This window comes from Schistocerca nitens, chromosome 1 (assembly GCF_023898315.1).
Source record: "Schistocerca nitens isolate TAMUIC-IGC-003100 chromosome 1, iqSchNite1.1, whole genome shotgun sequence".
Taxonomy (NCBI): domain Eukaryota; kingdom Metazoa; phylum Arthropoda; class Insecta; order Orthoptera; family Acrididae; genus Schistocerca; species Schistocerca nitens.
This window is the reverse complement of record NC_064614.1, coordinates 933,487,801-933,515,746: the sequence shown is the minus strand read 5'-3', so window position 1 is coordinate 933,515,746 and position 27,946 is coordinate 933,487,801. Positions and strand designations below refer to the sequence as shown.

Below are 27,946 nucleotides of genomic sequence, written 5' to 3'. Positions count from 1 at the left end.
GCCCAAGAAAATGAAGAACGAGTCTGCTTTTGATGCCCTGCTTGCTCCAGCCATCATTCGTTATTTTACTGCCTAGGTAGCAGAATTCATTAACATCATTTACTTCATGACCATCAGCCCTGATGATAAGTTTCTCACTGTTCTCATTTGTGCTACTTCTCATGATTTTCGTCTTTCTTGGAATTACTCCCAATTCATATTGTGTACTCATTAGATTGTTCATTCCATTCAGCAGATCATGTATTTCTTCTTCACTTTCACTCAGGATAGCAATTTCACCAGTGAATCATATCATTGTCATCCTTTCACGTTGAATTTTAATTCCACTCTTGAACCTTTCTTTTATTTCCATCATTGCTTTTTCGACATACAGATTAAACAGTAGGGATGAAAGGCTACATCCCTGTCTTATCCCCATTTTAAATTGAGCAATTCGTTCTTGGTCGTCCACTCTTATTATTCCCTCTTGCTAATGTATCTATTGTATATTACATGTCTTTGCCCTTAGCTTACCCCTATTTTTCTCATAATTTCGAACATCCTGCACCATTTTACATTGTCGAACGCTTTTTCCAGGTCGATAAATCCTATGAATGTCTTTTGATTTTCTTTATATTTGCTTCCATTATCAACCGCAATGTCAGGATTGCCTCTCATACCTTACCTTTGCCTTTTCTAAAACCAAACTCATCATCATCTGGCACATCCACAATTTTTTTCTCCATTCTTATGTATATTATTCTTTCAGCAACTTGGATGTGTGAGCTGTTAAGCTGATTGTGTGATAATTCTCGCACTTGTCAGCTCTTGCGGTCTTAGGAATTGTATGGATGATATTTTTCGAAAATCAAACGGTATGTCGCTAGACTCATACCTTCTACACACTAGTGTGAATAGTGGTTTTGTTGCCACATCTGCTAAAGATTTTAAGATTTTAGAAATTCTGATGGAATGTTACCTATTCCTTCTCCCTTATTTGATCATACGTCCTCCAAAGCTCTCTTAAATTCTGATTCTAATATTGGATCCCCTGTCTCTTCTAAATCGATTCCTGTTTCTTCTTCTATCATATCAGACAAATCTTCTCCCTCATAGAGGCTTTCATTGTGCTCTTTTCACCTATCTGCTCTTCCTCTGCATTTAACAGTGGAATTCCTGTTGCACACTGAATGTTACCTCCCTTGCTTTTAATGTCATCAAAGGTTGTTTTGACTTTCCTGTAGGCTGAGTCAGTCCTTCCAACAATCATTTATTTTTCGATTTCTTCACATTTTTCATGCAGCCATTTCGTTTTAGATTCTCTGCACTTCCTATTTATTTCATTCCTCGGTGACTAGGAATTCTGCATTCCTGAGTTTCCCGGAACATTTTTGTTCTTCCTCCTTTCACACTGAAGTATTTCTTCTGTTACCCATTGTTTCTTCGCAGTTACCTTCTTTGTACGTATGTTTTTCTTCCCAACTTCTGTGATGGCCCTGTATAGAGATGTCCATTCCTCTTCAACTGTACTATCCACTGAGCTACTACTTATTGCTGTATCTATAGAGAACTTGAAGCATATCTCGTCATTCCTTAGTACTTCTGTATCCCACTTCTTTACATATTGATTCTTCCTGGTTAATGTCTTAAACTTCAGCCTACTCTTCATCACTACTATATTGTGATCTGAGTCCATATATGCTCCTGGTTATGTCTTGCAATCCAGTGTCTGATTTCTAAATCTTTGTGTGACCATGATCTAATCTGACTGAAATCTTCTCATATCACCTTGCCTTTTCCAAGTATGTCTCCTCAGATTATGATGCTTGAACAGAGTATTTGCTATTAGTAGCTGAAATTTATTGCAGAACTCAGTCTCTCTCCTCTCTCATTCCTTGTCCCAAGTGCATATTCTTCTGTAACCATTTCTTCCATTCCTTCCCCTACAACTGCATTCCAGTCTCCTATGACTATTAGATTTTCATCTCCCTTTACATACTGTATTATCTTTTCAATATCCTCATATACTTTGTCTATATCTTCATCTTCCACTTGCGACATTGGCATGTACACCTGAACTATCGTTTTCAGTGTAGGTTTGCTGTTGATTCTGATAAGAAGAACCCTATCACTGAACTGTTGACAGTAACACAGCCTGTGCCTGGCCTTCCTATTCATAATGAATCCAACTCCTGTTATTCCATTTACTACTGTTGTTGATAGTACCCTATTCTCGTATGACCAGAAATCCTTATCTTCTTTCCATTTAGCTTCAATAACCCCTACTATATCTAGACTGGACCTTCCCATTTGCCTTTTCAGATTTTCTAGTTTCCCTACCAAGTTTAAGCTTCTCACATTCAATGCCCTGACTTGGAGAACCTTATCTTTCGTTGAATATTCAGTCTTTTTCTCATGATCACCTCCCCCTTCGCAGTCCCTCCCAGAGACCTGAATGGGAGACTATTCCGGAATATTTTGCCAATAAAGAGATCATGACACTTTTTCAATTACAGGTCACATGTCCTATGGATACATGTTACGTGTCTTTAATGTAGTGGTTTCCATTGCCTTCTGCAACCTCACGCCGTTCATCATTACTGATTCTTCTGCCCTTAGGGGAGTTTCTCACTCCTAGGACAAGAGAGTACCCTGAACCTCTATCTGTTCCACTGCCCTCTTTGGCAAGGCAATTGATAGAATGAGGGTGACTTCTTGTACCAGAAGTCTTCAGCAGCCAATGCTGATTATTAATTAAAATTTAAACAGTGGCGGTTTTGGAACCGAGAACTGAGAAAATTTTGCTTACTAATCAAAGATACAATTCTGGACTGCAAGTGAAATTCCTTGTGAGGTTATGTAAACAAATTGGTACAAACCTCAGTTGTGTTAATTTTAAATGACAATTATTACATAACAGATTAATAAATGTTCCAGTTAAATGATTATGATGCAAACCTTTTTATTTTTCTGCAATAAAAACATTTACACAATGTACAAATTTTTATCATGTATATCACGATTGCTCTTCAGGCATTAGTGGTTTCATTTGTTAAATTTCAGGAAAAATTCTTCTAATATCTTCTACTTCCTGTTTTATACATTCTATAAATTGTTATGATGTTTTGATCTTCTCTATATAACTGTGTCTTTATAACTCCAGTAATGTACTTGACATAATAACAGAATCCATTTGGTTCACGCTTTTGATATTTCATTGTAAATAAACTTTCTGGATTTTGTTCACAGTTAACAGTTATCAATAGTAAACCTTCAAAATCAGCATAAATAACCAATGGCACTTTTCATGTGTGTTGATGATTTTTAAAATGTACATATGAACCTTTTTCTGGCATTTCTCCTAAACAGTTTGATGTGTGATCATTTAATTTTTCTTTACTACTGAAATGGAGAGAACAGAAATTACAAATAAATTTTACTGTTCCATGTTTATTAATCTGACTCAAAATGAATGAAGATAAATTTTTTTGTAATAATAGTGTGAATTATTTTCCTTATTTACATTAGGAGATGTTTCTCCTTCTCACGTTTGGTAACTTTTAATGGATACTCTTCATATTTTTCATCAGACGATTAGACATTGACAGTTATATAAATTTTAGTTTCAATTTTTCGTATATTATCAACCACTACAGGAAGTGGAAAATTTTCAAGCTTCTGATCAACATCATATTTCTATATTTTGTAACTCATACTGCTTTTTTATCTACAGGACATATGCAGATTTTATGGAGCATAGTAATATTTATTGATTATTATTTTACATTACTATATGCTATTTTATTGTAATTTTATCTCATAGTTTAGTGTAAGAAGATCCTCTCAGTGAAACATATCTGTTACATCCTAGATATAAACCAATAATTCTATTTAATATCCATCCTGATCCAGCAGCCTGAAAATCACCCATTCTTGTTAAAATATCTTGTTTACCATATTTAAAATTTTTAGTTAACTATCTTTCAATTGTGATTCTGTAATTTACTGTCTGGGAATGAGTTCCATAATATTTTTAATTGCCTACCTTTTGTACTCACAAAAATTAAAATTTACTTTCAATTCATGAGGTATTCTTAGACTACCTTTTAAAATTTTCATAACTTTCGGCTTTTCTGCAGTTAAGAAATGCTTAGGTTTAGTTGAGTTTATATTCTTTACAAAATTTGTAGTTTGTTATCTGCTGGCAAGCACTTCATCAATAGGACCATCATTAACTATTTTTGGGTTTTTTATTTTGTTTCTCAAAGACATTGGTAGGAAATGAAAATATTTTTTCAATGGTTTATCTTCTTTAGTTTCAACAGTTTCATCATCAAAACGAAGCAACCGTTTCCAAAGAGTTCCATTTTGCATCAGCTGGAGCAGACTTAAGTCTGTGACTTGATGTCCCTTAATAAATGTGATTAAATCAGATTTCTCTAATTCGGTACCACCTCTTAATTTATTTTTTCCACAATAATCACAGAGTTAAATAACTGTTGATTTCGCCATTTTAGTATTCTATTTATTGAAAATAAAATTTATTTTATTTCTGAAAAACTAAGAATTTTTAATTAGTAGGTATTTGAAAGTTAAGTATTTTTTATATTTATTATTACGGTTATCTTTATATGATGGTTTTCAGTAAAAACAATTTAAATCATCAATTTCTTGACAAACTACATTTCTTTGTAGATGTACCAATTTCATGTTTTTCATGATTATTCGTCAATGATAATATTTTCGAATGTTCTTCACTAGGAATTAGCTGTAAATGATTTTTATAATAATATGTAGAAATATTTTTCCACACACACATGGAATTCGTTTTTTATTGTACACTTTTACTTGATATTAATTTACACATTGTCTGTGCATCGTTCTATAACAACATTTGTGTATTTTTGTGAAGCAAAATTATCAGTTGACTTCTCGGTGTCACAGTATTTATGCAGTTTGATTTAAGAGCTTCCATTCCTATAAAAAAATTTATTAGATTTTTAAAAAATTTCTTATTATGTACTGTATTTTTCAATATATTTATTGTCTTGGGAACTAATTCTGCCGATTTATTGCAATCAATACCAAATAAAGATAATTCAGTTGTACTGCCATTAACTAATTTTTTAGTGAATTCATTATATTCATAAAAAGTATCATCCTCCAAAAAACACAATAGTTTATTATTATATCTGAGTGCAGGATTTAATCATGTAAGTAAGTGTAGAAATTGTCAACTTATAATTCATCTTGATGTATGTTTAAGATGACAAGTCATTTAACTCTACATACGAAGTTTCTTTATAGAGTAAAAATATTCTACTGCACGATTTTAAAAAAAATTACATAATCCCATACTAGTTATAGACTTTGTATATTCAGAATTTTAATTCTAAATTTATCATATATAATATATTATGAACAAATACAATAACATCACTATTCAGTCTTTGATAAAATCTATCTATGTTTTGTAAATCTTGTGGTAAGGATGTTAATCAGTTACTTATCAATTGTGTATTCACATCACTACATACCCACACCTACTTCATACAAGAAGTAAATAAAATTTCATTTGCAAGTAATAAGTGACCAATTTATTAATTTTGCATAGAGCTTCAACTGATTCATTTATATTGTCCAGTAGTACAATTTTATATTTTATGTTTTGGTGTAGTCAGTTGTGTTTTTTTTACAATACATACTTTAAATACCATTGATGTCTTCTTGAAAAATTCTAAATTCTAAATGTGTACATTATAGTATGGGTCCATTACTGATTCATAAATATCTGAATGATCTAAACCTAAAAATTGACTAATTTCAATAACTAAAACTTTAGATAAATTTATCTTATGTTTCATTCTATTATAGTCAATTTCTAACTACCACAACTCATCGTCATCCACATGTATTTCTACTGGATTGTTATTCATATTTGGAAAAAAATGCAGGGCCTAACACATTTCCTTTCCTGTCTAGATCCTTTGTACAATGATGAGCATATATTTCATTTTTATATAATCGCCTTTTAAAATTAAAATATCAGCATTACTGTTATGAAGAAGAAATCTGATATCAATATATTTTTCCCTTAAATGAAAAGCTTTTTCTGTTATTTCTAATACATTTTAGTTGCTCCTTTCTAGAGCTACTTTTTATTCTTTTTATTCCATTAATATATACTAGTTCTATAATGACCAAATGAATCTCTTACACTACTCCTTAGCCATCAACTCGAAAGTTTCCTCACTTAACTCACCAGTTGTTTCAAGATTGTACTGAAAAACATTAAATCCTCTGTGAATACATCATCACTCATTTCAGTAAGTTTTGTATCATCATGAATATTTAAGTAATCAGAATCAATCAAAAATTTTACAGCTTTATTCTTTTCAGCAGACATTGATGTTATAAGCAACAAAAGTAGAAATATTTTCATTTTCTTACACTTAAAATATTATAAGATTAATCTAAAACCAAGCATCTACAGTATTTATTAACGAATCTTTGTTGGAATCTGGTTTCAATATAATTTTTATTATTAAATATAAAAACCTAACAAAAGTTTGATAATAAATGGAGTCAGTCACTGATCTCATTAACAACAAGGTCACTTATAATAATAAGCTAGTGTTAATGATTATTGATGAAAATAATGTTCCTTTGTGTAAGGAAACTTAATAATTTTTTGTTATTGATAAATGTATAGGTAATCAATCCATCTCATACCAAAGTTTAATGTGAAAAATATTTAATACTGACAGACAAAAGAAGATTTACGCTCTTCACTTATTAGTTTTAGTAATAGTGACCTTTTGTTGTTCTCATGTCCTGGTGATAAGACATGCTGTGTAATGACTAGCAAAATTGTGCTAAATAATGAAAGCAACTGCTGAAACGAAGCGACTTTCTTATTTACTATACCATGGCTCCCAGCTCCTGTAACTCTGGAAGATTATTATTATTTTAATTTAGTGTGGAGAATTTAGATGGAGGCAATGAGCCTCATGACAGCTCAACTCAACAATAGATGTATGTGAATGTGTTCATCTCATTCCCTTCATGGCCACCAATATCAATTTCAATATTTATGTTATATTTGCCATGACATTCAGAACCTGCAATCTTTCTTTTCAGTTAATTATGAAATCCAATTATTTTCTTTTTTAGATGAATAAATGCATTTTTTCCACAATTCTTTTTATCTAGGCCACGGGGGATGATGGTAGTTAGAATTTATGTGTCTCTATCCTGAGCATATGTTCACATTCATTTGGGTATTGTAATGTAAAAATATAAAAACAGTGACATGTACAAAATATATAGCAGCCTGCCGATGTAATTGTATTCTTAATGACTCAATAGTAGAAGTTCAAAACACTTTTCTGCAAATGACTCACAAGAATGTTCTTAATAGTACATTATATTTTAAGTTAGTCTGACACAGATCAGTAATGAATAAACTAGCTCAGTGCTCAGGGTAGTTACATAATCGTCAGTGATTAACTGTCCTTTCCTTCTTTACCCAACACCACAGATATTCTTCCAGGATCATGAGAAGTCGTCTGCTTATTGCACCAGAGAATATTTAACAAGTCTGTTCGATGTAATCTACTGTAATATGTAACTTAATATCGTGGTTTCGTCTCGATTCCCCAATATAAGATAACAAGAGTAGCATCTACAAATGAAATCCTATAATGGAACTGGAATCCTGTGACCAGACCTTTTCTGCCTGGGATGTTGTCTCGTTATATAAGGAAAAGCTGTAAGTAAAAATTGTTAAATTATTATCAGTGGCCACTGGCCTCATATGATCTGAAAGAAAGTTAATTGTCCTCACTGACAGCACATCTCGTAGATGAGCTAAATGAAAAATGTTCAAAACTTTCTAAGATAGCGCGTAACAATAAAAATTCTTTGTTAAGGCCCATATCTAATTAGGACAATCCAGGTATCAGACTACAAATTGATTGACCGCAACCACTATATTTTCCTGATTTTAAGTACAACTTTCATTATTAGCTGGTCCAGCAAGATGAGCTTTACACAAGAACGTCCTCTTAGGTTCGAATCCAAGCAGATGAGATAAGCGAATGATAAAGGAGAGATAGTTCATGCATAGAACTGCAAGAGTACATGGAATAACATATCCATTGTAGTTCTATCTCTTCCCCTTGGCATAACTTGTTGGTTCTTTATAAAATTTATCGTAATATCTAGTTTACATTTTTTTAAACGCAAGACCACCCAGGAGAAACAGTACAGTGTGTACCAACGTAACTGTACTTATGACCCATTTACTGTATCATATTAATTTTTACTTTGAACCATTAGCTCTCGAATTTACGTGCCCTCTTTTATTTTGTGTAGTCAGTTGGGTGTATTCCTTAATAACGTTAGTTTTAGTATTTAGTGGTTTAGTTTCCACAATTGACCTTTGCCTGTATCGCAATGGCGCTTCAAGCGAAATATCTATTACGCAACATTCATAATAAATTTCGCATTGAAAAATTTCGTTATTTATTAATGAATTTGGATTAAATTAATTCATTTAACACTCAAAAACAGAAGTGTCAAAAAATGTAAATGATAGATTACTCTTGACATTGTACCATCAATTCGAAAACATGGAGAATATAAAATGAAATATTAGATAACACACCAAGAAAATGTAAATAAAATTAAAGATTATCACATAGACCATTTTTTTAAGCAGTTGATAATGCTTTAAGTATAATAATACAAGAAAGTAACAATGAAATAATCACTTTGTTGCCTTATATTGTTCCTGAAACATTTAATGAAAATATAAGATTGGCATTCATTCTTTCAAATTATAATTAAATATAAATGTAATATAATTATTACATCATTATGTTTATTTTTTCAATTCGCTGTTGTTTAAATACACCTTAAATTAAATTTTTAAGCAGTCTTTTAACACAAAAGAATTTTAATAGACATATACAAGAGTAGAAATTGTATATGCCACTTTAGGACAGTTAACGAAGGATTGTCTATGACATTGCTTACTTCATTAATTTGAAAATATAATATAGCGTGTTGTGTTGCAGAGCAGTTTTGAAAAACGTTACCATTTCGAAAACTAAGTCATATATTTGCAATGAATAGTAAGTGGTCTGGGAAATATGTGTCAATTTCACCAAATTATTACAAAGAATAAAATAAATGTTTGATGTTATTTTCCTGAACAGATCCTTGTCAGTCAGATATAACTGTTTCTTAGGATTCCATATTTGCTGATATGCAAATTAAACTTCGAGCGTTAGAATGAGCTGTCTGTCGCCAGACATCTCCAACTTACTCCTAATGTCTTGTGAAATACGACTGCCTCTCTAATTTACGTATTTTATGTCTCTATTTTATATTATATCAACACTAATAACATATCGCAACATGCAGAACTCATTGGAAAATAATACATAAAACCTTTCAGGCCTGTGATTGAGATTTCAGTCAGTTAATTAATATGTGATCAGTGGCTCCATTTTTCAACCAATCTTGTCGGATCCATTTCCTCTTTTTCGTTGTTTGCTGTTGCTTTCTGGTGCTAGCAACACCAGAAGTTGTGGTCCATCAACCAAAATTTGTCCCTCAACTCAAACACTGTGTGGTACCCAATGCATGGATGGGATGGATAAGACACCACCGATCTACTGTAATATTATCCATCACAGCTGATATCGCGAAAAATTTTACAGTAAGTCCAACACTGGCCAATCTGTAATATGAACATTGGTGTGAGTGTGATGTGTGCTTGATGGTCTGCATAAAAGTTTGACTCTTTAATTGCGTTTTGTATTTCGGGGTATGTGTAAATATAATTTTTACTGTTGAAAGTGCGAGAAAGATGAGTTGATTGGTGTTTAGATAGAGGCTACGTTTGTACTTCGAAAAGTGGGGATGAGAATGGTAAATTGATTGATGGACATGGTTTGTGGGGTGATATATGAGCGTCAAGAGTTGAGGATGTTTGTGTATGTTGATGGTGGGACGGGTGTGAAGTTAGGTGCGGTGGGAGGAGTATACTAGATCTTATTTTTTTAAAAAAATGTTGTAAGGTAAGAATAATATTGAGAAGATTTTAGATGGTTGGCCATGCGACGAGGCGAGAGCAGGGATGTGTAGTTATGTTTAGTTAAAGGACGGTGTAATGTCCTGTCAGGAGCAATGGGCGGTGTGCTATTGTGTCATAGGAGGTAAAGACAGCTCTGCTATGATTTGTCTAGCGTATGGAGGCTGCGCTTCGGAATTATGCTACGTTGATATAAAGTTGACTTTCACCCGCGTTCGGTGGTCGCGGCTCGGGGTTGTGACGGATCGCGATCCTGGACGGACGTCTGTGTGTGCTTTGACAGCTGACGAAAGCGTCGACCGCGCCAACTCATGCTTGCGGAAGCCGAGCAGGAGCTGTCTGCCGTCTGAAATCAGACGGATGCGTGACTTCACGATCCTGTAGACATGGTGCCGTGGGGGGGGGGGGGGGGGGGGGTACCTGCAGGTGACTGCTGAGTTATTTTTCGAGCGGATCTGCAGGCTCTGCTATGAGTTATTTGAATAGTTTACGAGTACTGAGTGTATCTACACATTAGTGGGAAGAATTACTTAGTAGCAGTTTGCTATTGTGTGTACGGAAATTATCAGTTGGGTGCGTGTCTGTGGGCTGTGCAACATGGCCCAGGGCACACCTGGGTGGGTGTTTTGTGATAGTGTGATAGATATGCTGTATGGTTAAATAATTTGTTTGAAAAAATTAATAGAGTGCTGTCAATCATTACACTCCCCTGCAGGGCAGATCAGAGTGATTGGCTTTCCGTCACCATTTCGGTTGCAGGCGAGTAGTAAGCGTTTTCGCAGTAGCGTTAATCGTGTGTGTCAATGAGCTATGGGCTATTCTGACAATAGACGTGAAGGCAGCTCCAGACCTGAGACGCCGGCGGCATACATGAGAAGAACAATGCAGTTTTCACATGTGTCAGAGGAGAGTGCCCTTTCTGGTCAGCTGTCACGAGCGCGTGGAAGCTGAACTTGGCTGGAGGCTCTGGAACACTCCCCCGCCCCCCCCCCCCCCCCCCCGAACGCAAGCGCTCGCGTCCTGCCTTGGAGCGTAATCTAAGGCGCATAGGTGATATGAATTTCTCCGGTGTTAGGCGCGAATGCGACTGTGAGGACATCATGTTTGGGGGAGGCCGAGCAGAGACTTTTGGTCGGTTTGGCAGCTAGGGGCGGGGTACTGGGTGAGGGTGTTTGAGCGCGTCTGTTGCACTATTTTGCGAGCATGTATGTGCACTGTGCTGTGCGTTATTTGGAGAGTTTAAGCGTACAGAGCTCGTGTGTGGATATTGTGTACTGCATTATTTAAGAGCAGTTTGCTATTGTGTGGTGAAATTAGAAGTTGTTTACGTGTTTGTGGGCTGTGTCACATGACCACAGTCAGATCAGTGAGGGTGTTTCATGAGAAATATACTCTGTGCCTAAATAAAAGGGCTCGAAATAAATATAGTGCAGTGCTTCCTTAGTTCCCCGAGCAGCACAGCACAGTCTGAGCGGTTTTTGCGCAAAAACGGTAATCTGGTCAGACTGTGAGTGAGTCAACAAACAACTGGACAAATTTATCTGTAGAGGAGTTACAGGCCTGGATTGGAATGAATATCTTGATGGCTGTGGTTGTGTTGCCAAGTGTAGTGCACTACTGGAGTTCAGAACCTGCCTTAGGTCAGCCTTACATAACAAAACCTATGACATGCAAATGTTTCAAAAAGATATTTGAAACTATTCACATATTCTGATGTCGGGGGGGGGGGTGTCCTTTGTACTAAGTCAGCTGGGCCGTGGACTGAGTGGCAAATATAGAGGGTGGTGGTGCTGTATATCTGTAGTTGTTTAAATAAAGACTGGTGTATGCTTTTGAAAAGTTGACGACTGGGGTGCAGGGTATTGTAGATGGATTATTATTTAGAGAAATTAAGAGTTGTTCAGTTCTATGGGCGTGAATGTTTTGAATTATTTAGGTGTGCTTCACACATCTGTAGGCTGTGCAGTGACTTTTTTGACGGTTTACAATTAGCAAGTGTGTGTGTAGAGCCTTATACATGAGTTATGTAGGAGTAGTTTGCAGGTCTGTATGCTGGGGGGGGGGGGGGGGCATGTCAGAGCGTGTGTTTCCTGTGATACATATACTCCATCCCTAAATACATTGCCCCCAAATAAATAAACTACACTCCTTCCTCCTTCCATCAGCCTAGTGCGGGCTGAGTCTTTTTACCACCCGCCCCCTAGGAAGTGGTGGTGGTGGTATGCTTCGGTTACAGCAATTTTCTTACGTTGGTAGCAAAGACGCAGGTGAGATTTGTTTACTGGCAGATTTCACACTTGGCGCCTGATCCTAGGAGGAAGTGGTGGTCAGGTGGATGAGGTTAGTACAAGTGTCCTTTCTTTAGGCGCAATTTTCTTAGTTTGGCAGCGAAAGCACAAGTGACCTTTCTTTACTGACAGAATTCAAACTCGGCGAAGGTTCCTAGGAGGAGGTGGCTGTCTAGTCCTCGAAAAGTAGTTGAAAGTAGGTAGTTGAAGACCTTTGTATATGTATATGAAATTGTAAATTGAATTATTTAATATGATTAAAATTGAAATGGAATTAAGTACTTAGGTAACTGATAGGTTAGATGGGCGATGTGGATGTTAGCATACTTACAGAAGACTATGTCCATCACGTGTAGGGAGGGGGCGATCAAGGGTGTGTGACGTATGTGGTCAGATGTCCATGGGGCACGTGTCTGGTTATAACGCGCGCGCGAGAGAGAGTCAACTAACTTAGCGAGGGGTCTCATGGCAGCCAGACATGCTCTTCATGCTCTTGTATAGTCATGGCAGATTCAACTTTTGAGAAAACTTTGGCGCCTGTAGCACGTCGTTGTCCGTCGCATAATAATAATAATAATAATAATAATAATAAATGATATTGAATGAAAATAAATGATAATGACTGATAATGAATAATCATAATAAATGATAATGAATAATAATGAATGATAATAAAGAATAGCTTTTAGAGGGTCACGTGATAGAACTTTGTAGTTTGTAGCAAACATATCGGACCGTTGTGTGACGTCGGGAAAGACTGCAGTGTCCCGAAAAACAACTTTGGCGCGAAACGTGTTCTTTTGTCCTCGACTGAGACACGTGGTGGAATGCGGACTCATCCGCAGGTGTCTGATGTGAATATGGACCTGTTCGAACCTGTCCAGAAAAACAACTTTGCCGCCAAAAATGCGAGAGTGCATTCTCTCTCCACCGCGTGCTGGATCGAATGGCCGGCCGTTGTGATGTAGCCATGGACAGGTTCCAATCCCGTCCTTCGTTAAGTGCTCGCCAAAACCATGTTTACTTAAGGCGAGTGGTGTGGTGGACCATGCGTCGCCAGTAGCCGGGGCCTGGTCACTGCCTACCTGGTGCGCTGGAGTCTGGGAGAAAGTGGAGCGCCTCAGCCGGCCGCGCGTACATCAGCTGCGCTCTGCAGTTCGTGGTGTGAGCACTTCTAGGATGTGTACCAAGTGAGTTGGGACACACCTGCATGACCGTAATAATTGAAATAAAGAGTCCTTTTCCCACCTTGTGACTTAGCGTAGTACAAATGACGAGATTTTAATAATTTAGCGGCGGAAGCATAAGTGACTACAACAATTCAATGAACTAACACAGTTGGACTGGATACACACGTGCATGATATAAATAATAATAGATAATAATAAATGATAATGAATGTCAATAAATGATAATCAATAATAATGAATAATAATAAAGACAAGTACGATTTTGCATGCGTTATCTTGTTGGAATTTGAATTTGGCGCCAATTTTTTCTGGAGGGTTAGGTTAGTGGACGTAGCCCAATTGACCTATTTTCCCGCCAAACTTAAAAATTCCCGCCGTTTTTTCTGGGGGTTAGGTTAGTGGAGGTAGCCCAAGTGGCCTATTTTCCCACCAAAAGCCGCCATCCCATCGTGGATGACGTCATGCTCTGTTACCAAATCTACATGCCGCCATCTTGGATGACGTCGTCGCCGCCATCTTGAATAAATTTGGCAACAATGCAGAGTGCGCTGACACATAGGTTGCCCCACTACCATCTTAACCTTGTAAAATCACTTTGTCAATGTTATTGACAGTGCGAGTTCGCTTCAGTATATTGGAGGTTTGGAAAACTAGCATTGTCAATAAACACTGAACGTATGCAGCCCCCCTATCTGTGGCACTTTTGTACCAGCCTGGGCGCCTAAGAGCCTTGCCTTTGACTGGCCATTCAGCAGTTTCAGTCTGCACCTCCAGTTGAAGTTTCCAGAGTCTGTGCTCACAGCTGTCGATCACAACTAGTGTAACCTTACAAGCTCTCAGTCTTCGTTAAAGCTTTTTAGTTCCTTCCACTTTAGCAACGATTATCTTCTGTTCCTACAGTTTCTCAGATGCTGTTTCCTGTACCTGTCTTACCTGGTAAGGGCCCAATGCTGAAGAGCAATGGTATGATATTGATCGGACAAGTGTTTTGTGAGCTAGACTTGTATCTGTCTTAGCGTAAATGTAAGTCCTGTTTCACATGTAATAAACGCCTCACGGTCGTACTCTATACGCTGAGACCAGCTGTAGCTTCTCTGCTAGTTAACTCAGTACGTCATGTCATTTTCAAGATATATGACGTGTTTAGTTAAAATTATTTTAGACGTAGCTCTCGACTTGGACATGGGACTCGGGAGGGCTTGAAGTTAGCCTAAACAGTGGATAACGCCAGTCCATTTTACTGGACTTGCGCCCAGCAGTGAACAAGACAAGACCCGTCACATTTGTCAGAGAGCACATGGACACCAATAGTATTGGCATACTACAAGGTGATCGTTATCCTTCAGTTATTTTGCGATCTGCAGCTTGTAGGAAAGAAAGTTTAAGTGGAAAAGGGCAAGTACGTCAACTCTCTGTGATGGGATAAAACTGAGATATTTGTTTATAAATGGTATTTGGCACGCTCAGCGACACAAATTGACTAACAGCTTCGATAATCACACTTCCCGGCCATTGTGTCAGTTTATTCTCGAGTTTCTTCAAGCTTCGTAATCCACGCTTTTACCGTATCTGTCGATGACTATGAAGGAAAAAAAACCGTAACTTCCTTAGTACAATATCCAAATTAAGTCTTTTTCTGCGGCAAGGATTGTGACCTGGTGGTTGCTGTTGGTAGAGACGGGTGTCTAGATTCATGGTTCGATTTCCAGTGAAGATCTTTGATTTTCCTTGGGTGTGCAGCAGGCCTCGTACATCGCCATGTCAATAATTTAACTTTTATTCCTTAAAAATAATAGTACAGGATTTTATAATTTCACATGCCAGCAGCATAATAACGCTTTTGTCCTGCATGACTCTGAGAAGCCTGAAGACTCATCTAAATGGACCATAAGTTCACTGAACATTTTGTTTTCAAATGGTATGATTATTTCCTGTCATGATACGAGTTTTTGTAGAAATAACTACATTCATAAATGAACTGTTAATATTGTCTCTTTTAGCTCACCTAGGACTTTTTCTGATTATCATTTCGTCCATATTGACACACTGCTGCTAACCTCGGCAGTATCACAAGGTGATATAAAATTTGAGTGAAATACATACATGTCCTCCTCATACATTGCTACATTGTACATCCTCAGGGAGTGGGCCTAATTGGTGGTACTTTTGAGTATTTGGGTGTTTCAATATTTCTTAGCTTTACACATAATTGTTTTTATAGTTTCTCGCGTATTGTGCTTAATTATAGATTTATGTATTCAAAGTTAGGTGATTTTGATGTAAATTTAAATTCAAATTAATTTTGTTATTTTGACTTTAGTATGATACATGCCATTTCCATGTGAAAATAATGATGTTAATCAAATTTTTATTCTCTTGTTACACTGACAATTATTAGTCTTAGCAGCTTTGAAAATATACAAAAATAGTAGTGGTAATATTTCTTTATATCAAATGGACAAGACAACAAGTTCATAAAAACGTGAAAAACTGACGATGGTGAGCGCATCATCTATAGTAAATCTCTAAAATTGTCTTGTTTGTCTGTTTGTCTTTGTACATGCTAATTTCCAAAACTACTAGACGAATTTTCAGGTGTATTCACAGGTAACTTGAGCGAAGTTTGGGGCTTTAGTTCATCAGTGTCAGATTATAGAAAACAGATATTGTGATTTAAAGTTTTCTTATCTGTCTGTTTGTCTCTCTAATACGTTTCTTGGAGTTTTCGTAGGTAACATGAACACAATTTGGGGCATCGTAGAGGTTTTGTTTCATCAAAATCGGACCACGGAAAGAAAAGCTATCTTAACTGAAAGTTTTATCAATACTAACATTATGCAGATATGAAAGTAGCTCTCTTACAGTTTCACGATTAACCCATTAACTGATTTCGATTAAATTTGGTATGGACATGGCCTAAATGCTGAGGAAGAACATAGGCTCCTTTAGAAAGTATGTAGTACAAGACACTTAATGATGTGAAGAACATTACGCGAATTAGGGAAAAATACTTAACCTCTGTTAAAGCTATTTACTATTTGACTTTTGATCTTTATCATAACTGTGAAAATGCATTTAATGGTTGATATGTGCAACTGATACGATTCAGAGTAATGAATACAATGCCTAAGCAGTCATCAGTGTGTTTAATTCATAGTTCCACACTGTTTGTTGTATAATGTACGCGTTGTATAATACTATATAGCCACTTCACTAGCACGGTGCGAACTTGTATGCTCCTGCGCATGTTCGTCTGTTTGCACTGCTCGGCACTGACCCAGCACATGTTGACGTATCACGTGATCGCAGCACTGCTTGGCAAGGGGGAGAGCGGGGGGCACATCACGAGCTGTGCTTACATGAAAAGGCAGACACGTGAGGGCTGCTGAACTCGTTGCTCCCTGAGTCACCATTACTCATCATAGCAAAACCACTGATATGCGAGGGCAGAGACGGGTAGCAGTTAGTATTTTAATAATACAAATTCTTAAAGACGAGCTATTAAACAAATGCAAAAAGAAATAGGTTATTGGAATATTCAAATTGTATCAGCATAACTTTGGCTGTGTGTCTAAATAAATGAAAGTAACAAAAGAGTGTTGTAACGCTCTGAAATAACAGACATACGACTTCAGTGGACATGATAAATTTTTGTCAACCATTAGTAACATACATAAACTAAATTTTAACGTCTAAATCAAGACGGCAAAATGCCCAGTTCCGTTGCAATGGAAGAAGTTTGGAGAGACGCCCGCACGACTCACGACACCAGGAGACACAACATTCCAAAACAATGTCAAATCGGAACATTTGCATCGGAATTGGCGCTAAAGGATTTTGCTTATTTTTTCTCTGAAGCATTTGTATGACGAAAGCAAAATGGTGTCCCTTACATTGTGACTGGTAATATTTTGTGTAGCCCGCAGACTTGGTTTCGCAATGCTGTATACTATAAATAAGAGCTATAAAGCATTAAAAAAGGTTTATTCTGCTGTATTTTTAAAATGTATCGCTTTGGAGCTAACTTATATACAACCCACCAACACCCGGAACGCCCGTGGTGACTCTAGGTGACCAAGACAATGATTATTCACTGCACTGACTCTGCTATACCTGCATTATAACTTCACCCTTTTCTGGGAGCGAAGGCATGGGTGGAAGCGGAATGACTTCGTGACGGTACGGAATAATTCCATCGGTTGCCAGTCTTAGCTGCTAAACACAACCCAACATTGCAGCAGGCACTGTGAATACAAATTGACTCCTGACTGCTGCCTGCGCTGCGAGAATGAGGTGACTCTTGTTTGCTTTGTACCTCTCCTCCCGTTGCAGCAACGCTTAAAGTAGGCAGCGATCGAGAGCTTACACTCCTAGCATTTCCTTCAAAAGTGCTAAGTCATACTGTGCGCACAGCATGTGTTCCGATGGAAAATTGACTGCGCTACGTGTAAAAATGTTGTCTTGATTATTGCTCATTTTTGGACATTTTTATGAAGTGAGAGATTCGATTATTTACTATTGATATGAGTACTTTACCTGCACACGTAGTTTGGATATTGGCGATGACGTAGGCACTACGGTTTCCGCGAAAGCGTGTAAATGCATGATTTGCGTTATTTAAAATTTGGTACGTTATTTTTTCTGCGAAGATGATATTTGCTAATACTTATGTTTCATATTCTAGTTGATACCTAATTCTTTTCGCAGATTTTGTGATGCCGATATGTATGATCCATGGAAAACTGTTAACAAAGAACTATGTGGGAGAACCAACAGAAGTCGCTGGATGGGGAGTTTTCGATATCGGTAAGTAACCAGACGCAAGCTTCTTGCCATTGTTCTGTTACAGCCTTAATGGAAATGTTTCAGTGGTGTCTTTCTAATATCTGAAGTACATCCACACTAGTCTTTTCTCAGCTGATGCGACATGATATGCAGGATGGTCAAGAACAGTCTGAAAAGCTTTCGAGGGTTTTGCAAGACAGGTTGTGCTGAGGAATAATTGTTAAGAAAGAAATTCGATGCGTTGCCGCATATCCGAGTTAACTAGCATAGAACTTAGCTTATCAGGCCGTTGGACGTGCAAATTCAAGCGGCCCGCCACAGGCGGTGTCGCGTAACTAGTTCTTCGTTTGTTTACCTAAAACAGAACAAGAGAGCGATAGAAAAATAGAAAAATTGGACATGGGAGGGCAGTAAGGACCGGATCCGAGCCAAAGGCTGAGCAGTCTCGTGCGCTGTCATCTACGCTATGACGATAACTGACACCAACTGTATCTGGCGGTGCGCCAGATCTGCGAGCGCAACGGCCTAATTGGCTAACTTCAAGCTAATGAGCTCGGAAACGGCGCAACACATCGAATTGTTTTCTTTCGCGCGCGCGCACATACACACACTCTCTCACTCAATTAATCACACAACCCCAATTCAGACGACGCAGTGAGTAAGACATATGATTAAAATTCGAAACGTTGGGGGTTCGAATTCTGCGCTGCCATCCTCATTTAGGTTTCCAATTACCCTTACTAACTTCAGTTTAATGCTGCAGTGATTCCTTCATTGAGACCACTTGCGCGTTCCACACCACTTAAGACCGATGGGGACTCCAGCTATAATGCCCACAATGTCGATCGGGCTGATATTACGGACCGCGCTACCGCAGACTCCTCAGCCTGCAGAAAATCAAAGGTGGTGGGGCTGAATCTGATGGCGGACAAATAGCACAACATTTTCGCAAATCTGGGAAAAGAAAGCAAATTCCCCCTCCCCCTTATGCATACACCACGCACAATTTCCTTTCCAAAGTAGTTACCGCACTGAAGCTGTGTTATCTCCAATTGGCTGGTGCGTCCACATCCTATGCTGGGTGAACCGATGCAGTTTCATTAACTGAATTCATATTTTGGAGCGAAAAACTGGAGGCTCCAGCGGTTTGATTGCTGGCCCGGGCCTCGATGCTCAAGATGCAGACACACAGATTCCTGGTTATCGCACCACTCACTTCCACCAGGGGGTCACGGGACGCCTGTAGTGCCACCCTCACTCCCCCATCTCCCCGTCGGTGCCTCACGCATACACACAAGAGGCAGTAGTGTGAGGCATTCAGATGACGCCACCTGAGTTAGACTTTCTACAAAGTGGCGTGGTGGAAGCGAATCGGTAAGCTTTGCCTACTTCTCTGTCACTACAGTAGGATCCTTAGCCCACTCCCTGACTCGATGAGAAGCTTTACTCTTCCAGTGCACAGACCAAAGACGACGAGCTAAGAATGGAAAAATATGCTGACCTTAAGAATGAATCGATATCGCATAGCCGTCTGTAATGGTCATATCACAATTCGTCTCCGCAGTTCTCTAGTGAACACTAGTGGTGTGATGGACTTGTTCCACTGACACACACTCCGTGTTGCTCTGTATGTGGCTCATCATAGTTTTGGAGACAGGCATGTGAACCAGGCCATGGTTAAATTTACCAAACAAGTTAACAGCTGTTGACCAGGTACACATGCTACCCCTATTCCAGTTTTCAGCGGATTTTCCACCTTGCTCTAGGATGCTTCCCCAGCTGTTGAGGCCGACCGGAGTGGCCGAGCGGTTCTAGGCTCTACAGTCTGGAACCGCGCGACCGCTACGGTCGCAGGTTCGAATCCTGCCTCGGGCATGGATGTGCGTGCTGTCCTTAGGTTAGTTAGGTCAAAGTAGTTCTAAGCTCGAGGGGACTGATGACCTCAGATGTTAAGTCCCATAGTGCTCAGAGCCATTTGAACCATTTTTGAACCCAGCTGTTGATCTGGTACACAGGCTAGACCTGTTCCGGCTTTCAGCTGATTTGCCACGTTGCTACAGGCTGCTTCCACATTTCCTTCTAAAAAACACGCAAGACAAAATTTTACAAATCAAGTATTATCATCCATTTCCACGGAAGCGACTTCCCGAATTACTCATTCAATATTATCATACATTTCCAGGGATGCGAAGTAGCGATTAATTATACCTACAGAGTACGAAGGGCCCATTGTTTTAAATTCATTCTTTTATTAAAACTGGCCTTTTTTAATAGAGTATGATAAAATAATGGTCTTGTCGTACTTGACACACGTTAACAGATTATACACAGTGATCAGAAACAGTCTGGAATTCTCCCAAGAGTGTTGCAGGACAGGCTCTGCTGCGAAATAATTGTTGTTGTGGTCTTCAGTCCTGAGACTGGTTTGATGCAGCTCTCCATGCTACTCTATCCTGTGCAAGCTTCTTCATCTCCCAGTACCTACTGCAGCCTACATCCTTCTGAATCTGCTTAGTGTATTCATCTCTTGGTCTCCCTCTACGATTTTTACCCTCCACGCTGCCCTCCAATATTAAATTGGTGATCCCTCGATGTCTCAGAACATGTCCTACCAACCGATCCCTTCTTCTAGTCAAGTTGTGCCACAAGCTCCTCTTCTCCCCAATTCTATTCAGTACCTCCTCATTAGTTATGTGATCTACCCATCTAATCTTCAGCATTCTTCTGTAGAACCACATTTCGAAAGCTTCTATTCTCTTCCTGTCTAAACTATTTATCGTCCACGTTTCACTTCCATACATGGCTACACCCCATACAAATACTTTCAGAAACGACTTCCTGACATTTAAATGTATACTCGATGTTAACAAATTTTTCTTCTTCAGAAACGCTTTCCTTGCCATTGCCAGTCTACATTTTATATCCTCTCTACTTCGACCATCATCAGTTATTTTGCTCCCCAAATAGCAAAACTCCTTTACTACTTTAAGTGTCTCATTTCCTAATCTAATTCCCTCAGCATCACCCGACTTAATTCGACTACATTCCATTATCCTCGTTTTGCTTTTGTTGATGTTCATCTTATACCCTCCTTTCAAGACACTGTCCATTCCGTTCAGCTGCTCTTCCAAGTCCTTTGCTGTCTCTGACAGAATTACAACGTCATCGGCGAACCTCAAAGCTTTTATTTCTTCTCCACGGATTTTAATACCTACTCCGAACTTTTCTTTTGTTTCCTTTATTGCTTGCTCAATATACAGATTGAGAAACATCGGGGATAGGCTACAACCCTGTCTCACTCCCTCCCCAACCACTGCTTCCCTTTCATACCCCTCGACTCTTATAACTGCCATCTGGGTTCTGTACAAATTGTAAATAGCCTTTCGCTCCCTGCATTTTATTCCTGCCACCTTCCGAATTTGAAAGAGAGTATTCCAATCAACATTGTCAAAAGCTTTCTCTAAGTCTACAAATGCTAGAAACGTAGTTTTGCCTTTCCTTAATCTTTCTTCTAAGATAAGTCGTAGGGTCAGTATTGCCTCACGTGTTCCAACATTTCTACGGAATCCAAACTAATCTTCCCCGAGGTCGGCTTCTACCAGTTTTTCCAATCTTCTGTAAAGAATTCGTGTTAGTATTTTGCAGCTGTGACTTATTAAACTGATAGTTCGGCAATTTTCACATCTGTCAACACCTGCTTTCTTTGGGATTGGAATTATTATATTATTCTTGAAGTCTGAGGGTATTTCGCGTGTCTCATACATCTTGCCCACCAGATGGTAGAGTTTTGTCAGGACTGGCTCTCCCAAGGCTGTCAGTAGTTTTAATGGAATGTTGTCTACTCCGGGGGCCTTGTTTCGATTCAGGTCTTTCAGTGCTCTGTCAAACTCTTCACGCGGTATCATATCTCCCATTTCATCTTTATCTTCCTCCTCTTCCATTTCCATAATATTGTCCTCAAGTACATCACCCTTGTACAGATCCTCTATATACTCCTTCCACCTTTCTGCTTTCTCTTCTTTGCTTAGAACTGGATTTCCATCTGAGCTTTTGATATTCATGCAAGTGGTTCTCCTTTTTCCAAAGGTCTCTTTAATTTTCCTGTAGGCAATATCTATCTTACCCCTAGTGAGATAATCCTCTACATCGTTACATTTGTCCTCTAGCCATACCTGCTTAGCCATTTTGCACTTCCTGTCGATCTCATTTTTAAGACGTTTGTATTCCTTTTTTCCTGCTTCATTTACTGCATTTGTATATTTTCTCCTTTCATCAACTAAATTCAATATTTCTTCTGTTACCCAAGCGTTTCTACTAGCCGTCGTCTTTTTACTTATTTGATCCTCTGCTGCCTTCACCATTTCATCCATCAAAGCTACCCATTCTTCTTCTGTTGTATTTCTTTCCCCCATTCCTGTCAGCTCACCCTGAAACTCTGTACAACCTCTGGTTCTTTCAGTTTATCCAGGTCCCATCTCCTTAAATTCCCACATTTTCGCAGTTTCTTCAGTTTTAATCTACAGTTCATAACCAATAGATTGTGGTTAGAGTCCACATCTGACCCTGGAAGTGTCTTACAATTTAAAACCTGGTTCCTAAATCTCTGTCTTACCATTATATAATCTATCTGATACCTTCTAGTATCTTCAGGGTTCTTCCATGTATACAACCTTCATTCATGAATAATTGTTAAGAAAAAATTCGATGCGTTGCACTGTTTTCAAATTAATTATCATTGAAGTTATCCCACCAGGCTGTTCCAAGTGGAAATTCAAGGGGCCTGCCAGATACAAGGAGTGTCAAATTGCTCTCACAACCTAGAGGACAGTGCACGAGACTGCTCAGTCTTTGGCTCGGCTTCGATCCTTACTACAGTCAGATGTTCAATTTTTACATCTCTCTCTTGTTCGGTTTTAGAAAACCATGCGAAACGTATGTCTTTCGACGCCGTCTCTGGCTGGCCGCTTGAATTTGTGCGCAACGGCCTTACTGGTTAACTTCAGTGATGATAAATTCGGAAATGTTATAACTTCCTTTAGTGGATACGGGTGCGAGCAACAGATGCTGTTCATGAACAGAGAATTCAGATATTAATTTATTCCACATAATATCAAACAGTAAAAATAATATATAGCTTTGTTGCTGTAGTTTCAGCGTCAGTTGCTAACAGTAGTTTTGAATGTAGAAATATATACAGATAGGAGAGATTTACGAAGCTGTCACTTTTCAATACGATGTCTATTCAGAAGATGTCGAGCCCTGGCCACAATGAAAGTCTGTAAATGTTATTCATCTGGCAAACACACAAAATGGATCAGTGCAGGAATGTTCGAACTTACCTACACCCGCGACTGGAGCCAAGAAGAGGGGATGCTTGCATCTCATTGGCAGCAGCGTAATCGTTCGTGGCAGCACCCTCGCGCCGCGGTGGCGGCTGTAGGAAACGCGGCTGCGTGACTGGGGGCGCGTATATTTGAAAGTGCGGCGCCCGGATAGCGACCGGCGACCGATGCCGCAGGAAACGTATCGAATTTTTTTCTTAACAGTTGTTTGTGAGCACAACCTGTCCTGCCACACCCTTATAAGCGTTTCAGACTGTTTATGACTAACCTGTACAATACATAACAGCAGTAATCTCTGGAAAGGACAAAGATCAAGTACCGGTAATTACACAGTAACATTTCCGCCCAGTCGACTGTCCGCGCACATAGCATTTCTGCAAGCACAACAGCGTACAGTTACTGGTACTGGATATGAGCATTATCATATTAATGTTGTGACGGTCAACAGCTTATGAAAAGAACCCAAACTGGTCTCCATGTGCGAACTGTCACGAAACGGGCAAACAGACAGAAGTGGATGATAATAAAATAAGACGAGTATTTTTTTGTCCAACTTATTTATCTTATGCTTGTCTTAGTAGATTCTGGAGCCTGAAAGTGACAACATTCGCTGCTGAAACGGATTGCTGTGTTTTGTAAGCATTGCTGTGCACCGTTTACAATGCTATAGAGCAACAATGAAAATTTATACGATTTGCGTCCAGATTAAGTACAGCAGCTTCTCTCTTATCTTAAAGTAAATTAGGATGCGACGATAATAAGGCGTCTGGCCAACTGCTGTACCTGGGATGAGCCGTTTCCAGTCATGTGGTCGTGGCAAACTGGAGCAGCGCCATGAAGAAGAGTTGGTCTTTGTAAAGCGATTATAATTAGCGGTCATTTCTGGATGTTTACACTTCTCTATGATCTGCGCTGCTTAAGAATGAACTTCCAAAAGACATCACATATGTATTACTAGGAGGTACCATACGGCTCTTTACACACATTGCTACACTGCAGTCTGTAAAACTTCTTAAGGGGCACTAAACAAATGGGACTGTTAGAACCAAAGTCTGTAAAAAATGAAATCGGTATTAGCACTGTAGCAAATATCAGTGCAACTTAGTTCTTCCATTCTATCTAAGGTTTTTAATCTCATTGTGCGTGCAATTTACAGTAAAGTGTAGTTTCTTTCGACATGAAATCTCTCTTATTCTTTTGAATGGAGACTTAAGATCAACAACGTCTGTAAAGCATGTATGTCCAGGAAACTAAGACGTTTGGGAACTGGCGTCAGTTTGGGAACTGTCTTACAAACTGATATGCACAGACGTAAAGCATGATTGTCCAGGAAACAAAGCTAGATAGTTTGGTAGTTACATGTTCCACAGATAGTCTGAACGATTCTCTTAACGAAATGATTTTGAAGAGACTTAGTTAATTGGGTTTCTATAGATGATCAGTGTCAATATTAATGAACACATTGTTGTTTAATTCTACTCATGCAACTAAACTTAAAAACAATTTTTTTCAGGCTACCAGCTTTTAAACAGAGCACCGTCTATGGTATAGAAGGAATTGTCCAGGAGAAATGATTTTAGATCAGACTGAAAACTCACTTTTCTACCTATTAGGTATTTTATATTAATGGGAAAATGAGCAAAAATTCTTGGTACTGCGTACTGAACACCTGTCTGAGCTACTGATAGAGTTAATAATTGTTAATAACGGTCTTTTTAGGGTTCCATGTCTCAGTCGGTAAGAACGGAACTCTTACAGGATCACTTTGTTGTTTGTTGCCCGTCTGTCTGTCTGTCCGTCTCTCCGACTGTTGCAAACCCTTTTTATCAGGAACGGTTAGAAGAGAAAAGCTGAAATTTATGTCAGATACTAAGGTCAACGGTCTCGTAGCAGTGTAAAAATTTAAACTTCTAAGTCAATGAAATTAAAAGATACAGCAATTTTATGTCACATTATTTTATACTCGCAAACTCACTCATCAAAACCTACAGGGTACATCCTGTTGACTTATTGTCAGAATAATGAAATTTGGCAGGAAGAAAGGTTGCACACTACAACCAAAGGAAAAAAATCCAAAATTTGACAATTTGCAATTTTGTCACACGAAATTTTTTGTCTTTTGTTATCAGACTTCCCGTCTGTCCGCCCGTCTGTAAAGAGCCCTTTTTCTCAGAAGGAAGACAACGAACAAAGTTGAAGTCTAAAGTTACCTGGCGATGTAATAAATGTAAACTACCAAGTCAATGCAGCCAAAGATACAGCCAATGATGTCGCATATTTTGACACTCGCAAACTCACTCAATAAAACCTACAAGTTGATTCCCGTTGAACTACAATCATGAAATTTCTCAAGAAGCAATGTTTAACACTATAACCAAAGAAAAAACCGAACATTATTAATTTGTACTTACATTAAACGAAAACAATTAAGTCATTGTTTATCAGATATTCTGTCTGTCCCTCCGTTTGATAAGACCCCTTTTCTCAGGATTTTGTATGCATGTCAAGTTGACATTTACGTCACACGCTGCAGTCTATGGTCCTTTAGTGGCGCAAAAATGTTAGGCTTCTAAGTCAATGCAGTCAAAAGATACGGCCATTTGTGTCACATATTTTGGTATTCGCAAACTCACTCCATAAAATCTGTATGGCTTGTCCCCTTCACGTAGAATCACAAAATTTGCAGAGAAGAAAGGATTCATAGTACACGTAAATGCGAAGAATTAGAAATTTGTTAATTTGTAATTATATCACACGAAAAAATTTTTCTTTTGTCATTTGTTACCCGACGTCAAACTTTAAATTAAAACATTCTCGGAAGTCTTGGACTCGCTGGGACCAATACCTTACCAGTATCATTGTCGATAACAGAAAATAATTGTCGATATCTTCAATTCCCAGAATGGATTAACTGTCTACATACATAATTAAGCGTGCGGAACCCTCAGTGTGTGGGTCCTAATCGCACCTGGCCATTTCGTATTCCTCAGTGTTGCTGGTATGGGCATCATTCTTCTTCTCAAGTTGTGATGGATTATTTATGACAAAGTTCATTAGCGATGGTATGAATTGCAACAATGCATTTGAAATGCCTAATTCCTTGATGAGGTACCTACATGACGACTGTGGGTGAATGCCACATATTATTCTTAATGCTCTCTTTTGTGCAATCAGTACCTTCTTTCTGAGTTCTGAGTTACCTCAGAAAACTATTTCATGAGACATTGTTGAGTGGAAATGTAGAAAATGTGTCAGGACGTTGATTCGTTTTGTTCCAAGACTAGCAATTATATGAAGAGCACAAGCAGATGAACTTAATTGCCTAAGAAGCTCAGTACTATGCTTCTTCCAGTTAAAATTTTCGTCAATATGAGCACCCAAAATTTTGGAGCTTCCTGCCCTACTTACTGACTCGTACTCATGTGCTACATCACTTCTTCTTGTGATTCTATTTACTGAACTTAATATAGTCGGTTTTCTCAAAATTTAGGCAGGGTCAATTTTCAGAGAACTACCTAATAATTCTTTGAAAAACATCATAAATACTCTCCTCTGTTGCTTTATCTCTAATGAAATTTATTATAACGCTAGTATCACCTACATAAAATACCAATTCCGTTTGTTGAATGTTTGATGGAAGATCTTCACATCTATAAGGAGTAAGAATGTAACCAAAATTGAACCCTGTAGGACTCCTTATATGACTTCCCCCTAGTCACTACAATTTTCTATCCTTCCAGTACCGTTTGAATTATTCAGCACAACTTTTTGCATTATGTTTGTCATGTTTTATTCAAATCAGCTGTGTGTAAATCATGTATTTCACAAAACTTAAGTTTTTCTACAAGTGTAACGTGATTTACAAAATCAAACACCATGGAAAGATTACAAAAAAATCCAACGTGTGATTTTTATTATTCAAGGCCTGCAATATTTGATGAGTGAATTTGTGAATAGCGTTCCCAGTTGAGCAACCCTTCTAGAATCCAAACTGTGATATCCTGACTAAATTGTTTCTGCTTAAATGTGTGACTACCCTTAAGTACATGACTTTTTCGAACATTTTGGAATAAACTTATCATTACGGAAACTGGATGGTAATTATTTGAGGCTTTCTTGTCACCTTACTTAAGAAGAGGTATAACAATTGTATATTTTACCTGTCTGGAAAAATTCAATGTGCCAGTGATGCATCACATATATAACTAAAGAGATTGCTTATTAAGTTATAACAACCTCTCAGAATCCTATTTGAAATTC

General features: G+C 38.2%; 1 protein-coding gene across 1 annotated transcript in view; it reads left to right on the top strand.

The window, feature by feature from the left end:
* Positions 1-27,946, top strand: part of LOC126213120 (spaetzle-processing enzyme-like) — an 83,046-nt gene that overhangs the window by 49,992 nt on the left and 5,108 nt on the right. The window contains exon 5 of the mRNA XM_049940765.1: positions 18,267-18,365. Within this exon, the coding sequence (XP_049796722.1) occupies positions 18,267-18,365 (99 nt within the window). The remainder of the gene's footprint in view (positions 1-18,266; positions 18,366-27,946) is intronic.